The sequence below is a fragment of the Cannabis sativa genome, chromosome 6, assembly GCF_029168945.1.
Source record: "Cannabis sativa cultivar Pink pepper isolate KNU-18-1 chromosome 6, ASM2916894v1, whole genome shotgun sequence".
NCBI lineage: Eukaryota > Viridiplantae > Streptophyta > Magnoliopsida > Rosales > Cannabaceae > Cannabis > Cannabis sativa.
In genome coordinates, this window is record NC_083606.1 from 46,560,385 (window position 1) to 46,568,066 (window position 7,682).

General features: G+C 31.8%; 1 protein-coding gene across 1 annotated transcript; it reads left to right on the forward strand.

The window, feature by feature from the left end:
- Positions 1-2,651: 2,651 nt before the first annotated feature.
- On the forward strand, positions 2,652-6,281 carry LOC115694826 (uncharacterized). The gene is made up of 3 exons (XM_030621915.2): positions 2,652-3,358; positions 4,782-5,011; positions 5,478-6,281. Exons 1-3 carry the CDS (start codon positions 3,346-3,348, stop codon positions 6,069-6,071), a joined length of 837 nt encoding a protein of 278 aa, XP_030477775.1. The 5' UTR covers positions 2,652-3,345; the 3' UTR covers positions 6,072-6,281.
- The last annotated feature ends 1,401 nt before the right edge of the window (positions 6,282-7,682 follow it).

A 7,682-nucleotide genomic window follows, 5' to 3' on the forward strand; every position in this document is an offset into this window, starting at 1 on the left:
AAAATGGAAAAATTATAATTAGTGGGGCCCACATCCTATGGTCAGCGACTTAAGCTCTTTTTCAGCCATTTGTTTATCAACTTTTTAATGCCATGTAAGTCAAACCTAAATCTAGAAAGATTCCTATAAATAGATAGTGATAGACTTAAAACTATTGATGATGCAACATAAGCCTTTCAGTTAAATTTGAGCCCTCTCTCTCTCTCTCTCTCTCTCTCTCTCTCTCTCTCTCTCTCTCTCTCTCTCTCTCTCTCTCTCTATTTTTGAATCCTTTCTCTCTTTCTCTTCAATTTTTGAGCCACATATTGATAGAGTACATACCCACAGATAACAAGTCTAGTACTCAATCATAGTGTATAAGACTGTGAAGAATCTACCACATGAAGGAGAATCAGGCTCAGATCTTGATAATACTCTGTGATAGAAAGCAACAAGGGTTAGAGATCTGAGTGGAAGGAGACATTAAATTCTACTGCAATCAATATAAGCTTTCTTGAACTTTATATGTGTTTATTTTCTATTGTTCTAGAAATTTATATTTAGGATGTTAAACAACATAGATGGTAGTACATCTAAATCCTGGTAAAACAATCCCCAACAGATGTTAGATTAGCATTAATTTAATATACTTGAGTAGTAAATAAGATCCTAGTTAAAAAGTTTCCAACAGATTATGAAGTTTCTCTCCTTAGGTGGTTTCTTCCTCCAACGGAGTAGATCAACTGAATTGTGTTGTCAAAGTTGAGGGGAGGCTTTGTGTGCTAGTGCTACAATGGTTGCAAAAAATCACTCGGGTGAGGTGATTTGGGTGGTTGCCAAGTGTTTGGATATTTGTGACCTTTTTTGTGGTGAGGCAGTGGCCTGTCGTTTGGCGTTAAAGACTGCGGTTGATATAGGTTGCTTGTTTATAATTGTGGAGAGTGATTCTAGTGCAATCATCGATGTTCTTAATAGATTGGGCCAGATTAGAAATTAATAACTACACTAGTCACTGTCATTGTATTTCAATTTCTTTTTTTGGTTGTATGTTTTCTAAAGTTATAAGAACTTATACTTTTGCTGCACATAAAGTAGCTAAGTGAGCATTCTTCCACAACTACTACAGTTTGATGGGTATATTCACTATGTCTACGGACTTATTTTTTAATGATGATGAAGTCTAACTCGTTTATATAATTAATGAATACTTTATTTTCAAAAAAAATAAGAGATTTTTTTTTTTTTTTTGGCAATAGATTGGTATCCTAATCAATTTAAAAACTTCAATTATTTCCCTTAAAAAACCTAGAATATTATTTTGTACTTTCTATTTTTCAAAAATTACTTATTAGACTCTCTATTTTGTAAAATGGCAAATTAAACCATGTATTTCTTAAATTATTCAAAATAGAACGTTAAACTCAATTTTTGATTTTTTTTAATATAGCTAATTTGAAAATAATTTCTAATACGAGCATATGCAAAAAATATATCTAGTTTTGTTATAATAACTTTTAATCAAGTTATCATTAATTTTTATTTTAACAAAAAATCAATTTTAAATACTTTTTGTACTATTATAAAAAAATATAAGGTCCAATTTATTATTTAATAAAACAAATAGTTTAATTAGTAATTTTATAAAATATAAGATTCAAAATATTATATACTATAAAAAAAACTGCAATTATGTACCAGTTTTTTTATTTTAAAGAAAAAAACAGCATTTTAAATTTTATGCTTTTTAATTTCATAAGAATACTAATTATCAATAAAAATAATAATAATAATAAAATGACTAACAAAAAATGGCAAGGTTGTAGGTTAGTGCCACGTAGCCATTCCTATATTTTTACCATAGGTACCAAACTTGAAGAGTTTGATCCATTATGAAAATCCAACATCTCTGTACCCAGATAAAATCTCAATCACAAGTTTGGACTAGATATGTTTGTTTAGTACGGAGAGAATAATCAATTCGGATTCGTTGAATGCCTACAAATAACCAAAAAGATAAAAGAGAAATACAATATAATATTACAGGTATTTTATTATTATTCTTCTTCTATATAATAAGAAAAAATAAAACCCTCATACACGTCAAAAGAAAGAAAGTTCCACTACTAACCAATAAATAAATACTTTTATTGATCAAATATTTATGAACCGTTAACTTAATTTAGGTCACAACACTAAAATAGTTTTGAGAGTGAAACAACTTATGACAATAATTATCGAATAAGATGACAGCATTATCTTTAAGAATATAATAATTAATTTGAAGTGTTTGTTCGATTAAGATCATTGACTAAAATGAAATTAATGGTGAAATTTACGCTAATAAAGGGTATTGTGAAGATTTATTTATATATATTTATTTTAAGAATATTTTCGGTGAAAAAGATAATTAATAATAGAAAAAGTATTATTATTAATAATATTTGGGGGAGGAAAGAAGCACCATCTTTCCATCATTTCAATTCATGCATATCTGCAAGAGTTTGTCTGGAATATCTTGTTCACTGGCCTACCTTTGCTCATGTTTAGGATTGTCGTTTGGTTTCTATTTTACTATTTTGTCAGGGCCCCACTCTCTCTCACTCCTTCCATTCCCACTCACCACTCTCTCTCTCTCTCTCTCTCCTTATTATTCATCTTTCTTCTCATGCTTTCACAGTGCATCACAAATTATAGTGTGTGTACAAAGTAAGTACAATTGAATTAAGTATAACAACAAAGTAATTTAATTAAATATATATATTAGTATATGTATACAACAATATCTTTATGTCTATATCCATACATACACATATATAGTATTATATGTTTCTCTCTCTCTCTCTCTCTCGCTCTTTCTTTATAAAAAATTATAGCACAAGCACCCACACATTGCCAACTCCAGCATATTTTCTTGCCTCCTTACTTCACAGCCTGTCAAGGCTGAATTATTAAGACCATGATTATGATTATTTTTTTCTTATGTGAGAGAGAAGAGTTGGATTTGTTGTTTCTCTAAGTAACTAAAGAAAGAAAGAGAAAAAAAAAAAAAGAAGGAAAGTAGGAAGAAAAGAGAACCGGTTGTCTTTTCTTATATTTTCTGAGCTCCCAAACAGATTTGCTGGTACAGCGGTGTCAAAGGAATCTTCTCGGAATTCACCACCACAATCTTCAGGGCACTGTTTAGATTGCTCCCTCAAAATGGTACGGAAAGATAGCTGAGAAATTTCTTGGGAGAGCTTCTGAGATAATTTGCTACAGGCAGTGCTATAGTCGTTTTTCTGATAGGATTTCGTCTACTGTGATGAGTTATGATTTAGAGGTTTGTTCGAAGGAGAGGGAAATTGGCATGAAGGTGGAGATTTATCAATGAGCTTCGTAGGTGAGAATCAGAATCTGGGTCTCTTTCTATTTCAGGTAAGGAAAGAAAAAAGAATCACGAGTTGGAGTTCTACAAGTTGAGCTAAATTTAGTAACAACATATGAGTTAGCCCCTGATTCTGTTTATGTTTATTGGATTGTTTTTATCTCTTCAGCCCATTTCTGGATTTGTTGAAGTGAGTCTAAGATTCTGTTTTTTTTCTTTTTTGAATTGTTTGTTTGTTTGTCTTTTTAACCATTTGAAGGTAGTCTTCACTCTAGGGGGGGTCCAAACTCCAATTTAGTTGGGTCGTTTATATATATATATATATATATATATATTTTTTTTTTTTCTAGTTATGTTTCTACACATATGCAGAGAAACATGCCAAAAACAGATATCAACAAATGAAAGATGACTTTTCCTATAAATTATAATGAACAGTACTTGAGATGCTTTTAAAGGTTGTAGCTAGTTATGTTTCTAATGGTCCCCTAATTGTTATTTCATTGATAGTTATTTTATTTTACTTAGCTTTTAGTTCGACTTTTTCTCAAACACCACCATAGGTGTTTGATGATTTCATCATAGATAACCAAAAAAGAATGAATGGAAAAGAAAAAAGAGAAAAAAAAAACGCTTAGTCACTCACTTAAGAGAGCAATTCCCAGAAAATGGACTACTGTTTTGGCCAATGATGGTACTTGTAGAAATCCATTGAGCAAGAAAGTTGGTCAGACCCACATACCATTTTTGGTCTCGCTATTGCCCACATCCCATTTTCTATTCTTTTCTCCTTAATCACTGTCTGGGTACTATTTGATCAAACTTTGGGAGTTCCCTATGCAAATCTGAACCATTCTTTATGTTCCCTTCCCCACTATAAACCATATAAAGAGCCACTGTTTTTGACAAAACCACCTTCTATGCAAAAACTAAATTCGAAGCCTCCATTTTGTTGACCATAATGGAAACCAAAAAAATCTTGAAGCACCTATAATTTAGCATGTAAATCCAGCTGTTGATCAGTGGAGTTGAGAAAATGTATTCCACTAAATGCCCAGGTTTGTTATTAGATTGGTCTCGAACTGTAGTTTGTAGGTTTAGAATTCTCCATTTGTACTGATTTTTTATTGTTGTGTTTAGTGTTTAGTGCAAAATAAGATCAGAAGCTTTTGGGGTCGACCCTGTCTCCACCTTAACTTAGTGGCTTCTCACATCATCCCCAACACCACTAAACAAATAAGAAGATAAGGAAAATGAAAAAGAAGTCTTAAATGGAATTATAATACTTTTCATCACTCTCTCTCTCTCTCTCTCTTTTAAAAAATGACTTTTATTCTGTTTCACTGTATACTTGAGGGTAGTTAATTTGGTTTTAATGAAACATGCATGCTATGTGTTCATTAGTTTGCCAAAATTCTAACTGCCATATCACTTTCAGGTATGGGAACCAAAATTGAATTTGCCATCAATCTTTTAGGAAGCTTACCAAATAGCAAGCGCTTTACTGTGCATGGTGTGGATGATTGGGACTATTTCCAGAACAGTGGGGCAAACGTGAAGTATTCAAAAAGCGAGTTGGAGGAAATGATTCAAAACTCCATGGACAAGAACAATTTGGATTCCATCAAGAAGACAATGCAGATGCATGAAGATATCTTTAAGCACCAGGTATAAACTCTAATAATGCTCATCCATTTTGTTTTTGGCTTATTCTTGTTGGGATTGATTGAGTTGTGATCATATTTGCAAATTGATCAACATAGTCTGAAGCTGAATTTCATAATGTAAAGGGAGAAAATACTGTTTTTATAAAAAATACCATGAAAACAACTTTATTACAGAGGTATTCTTTGTTGCTCCACATATTTTTTGACAAACTCTAATGAGAACTACCAACAATTGATCAAGATCATTCATTTATCGACCAAAAGCCAACATTTCTCTTGATACATGAACTCAAACAAAGAATGCAATCTGTAAAAATATGGGAAGACAGTCAACTAATCAAGTTACTAAAAGATGAGTTTGAATGCCAGTATTATATTGGTTATGATAACAATCTTGAATTGGATAGTTTTCCATTTACATTGTGATTCATAGCTAAGTTGAGGACATTGAATGCTAAAAATTGCAGGTAAGAGAACTGCACCGGCTGTATAGCGTTCAGAAAATGCTAATGGATGAGCTAAAGAAAGAAATTAGGCAAGCCAAACTTTGGGATCCTATGAGTAGACCAGGTATCAGCCACTCTCAGTTAATTAACTGGCAACAATCAGCAACCAAACAAGCTCCTGGAGCTAGCTTCCATATTCATAGTTTGAGAGATGAACTAAACTCTAGAGAGTGTAGTGGTAGTTGTTCTGGAGATCCCATGAGAGTCTCGAGGGGATTTGATCTCGAAAGGCCTGCAGAGGAAGACATCTCTACAGGAGTCAGCGCTATCGGTGAAAATCCCAGAGGTCTAAACTCTAACATTGTCCTCAAGAGTGGCAAGGAAGACGATAGCGAAGTTGAGCTAACACTAAGCATCGGAAGTAGCCAAAGTAAGAAGAAATCAAATTCCATGACCCTCAAGGACATTAAAGAACTTGATTCATCTGCTTCATTTAAATCGGATAGGGGAGCAGAATGCAGTGATCCCACCACTCCAATGAGCAGTTCCAGTGCAACATTTGACCAAGAAAGAAAGCAGCCACATTGGCTTTTCCATGGTTTAAAGCTCAAATAGGATCACTTTAACTTCAACTTCAACTTGTATGTGTGTGTATCCTTGTAAAATTTACACGAGCCATTGAATTTGTAAATGGTTCATGCATGATTGAAATTCTAATTTAGTTGCCACTTCAATAAATAGACAGTTCTGAAACCTCATTTCTGAGCTAAGCTGTTGTATATAGGATCACTTACAACTTTTATATTCAACTTTTCAGATTAATCAGCCCTTTTTTTCATAAGAAAACAAATATCTCTGAATTCTGACTAACTAAAGAAGTATTTTTGGTAGTTCAGAAACATCTGTTAATAACGATAGATGGACTATGCTCATTTAAATCAGGCCTCAATAAAGGAATGGAGACAAATTGTAGTTCAAGACTGAAACAGGAGAGGTTCATGAATCCTAATTTTTTGGGAAGTAATTCATTTATTAGAAGCAAATGATCATGACTAACTCAACTCAATTATTTTCTAGGTAAGCAACATATTGTACTTAGTTTTCTGAAACGGATGGCCCACTTTAAACCAAAAGTGGTAAAAAAAAAGCAAGTCCTAGAAATGACAATGATTACTGTTAAAGATTGATTCTTATTGCAATCTGAACTGTGCATAATGGTTAGTGGGACAACCTGTAGAACATTAATGTTTAATCCGAATTTGTCTCTAAGTAATTGTCAATGATCGCCTAAAACAAATTATACAGTTGCAGATGACACGTCTCTTTCACTTCATTAAAATAAATGCACATTGTTTTTGCTGTACTCCTTAACTATTTTTTTTCCCTTTTATAATTTTATAAATGTCCACAACTGAGTTTGAGATTCCCTTATGACGACATAACAGAGTGTCATATATCAATTACAGAGTACAGACATAAATAAAACTTATGCAGAGATTATATGAGTAGTTAATTGTGGTCCAGATCCATGAATGAAATTTAGAATTCATTATAGTTACATGCTTGATTGTTCTTTCAGCTACTATTAAAGCCACGAACGTACAGACAAAAAAGTGATTATTAATTGACTAAGCCCACACAATAGAAAAACTATTTCAGTATGTTTTTCTTCTTAAAGAAAGAATTTATTAAATTAAGACTGCAAAGTCACACAGTTTACATATTAAACAGTCACATATTAGTCTGGATTTCTTTCATCCAACAAAATTTACTATTTAACCAATAACCAAAAGGTAGAGATGTTTACCTCTAAATTTTTATTATTTTCGAATCAGACCAATATTGTAAGTTCTTTAAAATTTTAAAACCAAAACAAGTAACTAAATGCTTAAAATACATCAAACCTATCCACTTTACGCTTACTAACCAGTGTTAAGAATCAGAATAAATTAATAGAGAAATGTAACGGAATAAATAAACAATAATCGAAAACAATATTTGTAATATATTATTTACTATAACTGTTTGGAAATAAAATGATAGTAATTTATCCTCTTTGCTTTATCTAAAAATATAATCATAATGTCTAAATTGACTAAATTACATTTTTAAGTTAAACTTTCGTATATGATAATTATTTTGCAAGACATATTTTACAGGATAAATTGTCATTATAAATTTAATACTAAAAAATAAAATAAAAATAAATAAAAGTCTTTCGGAAAT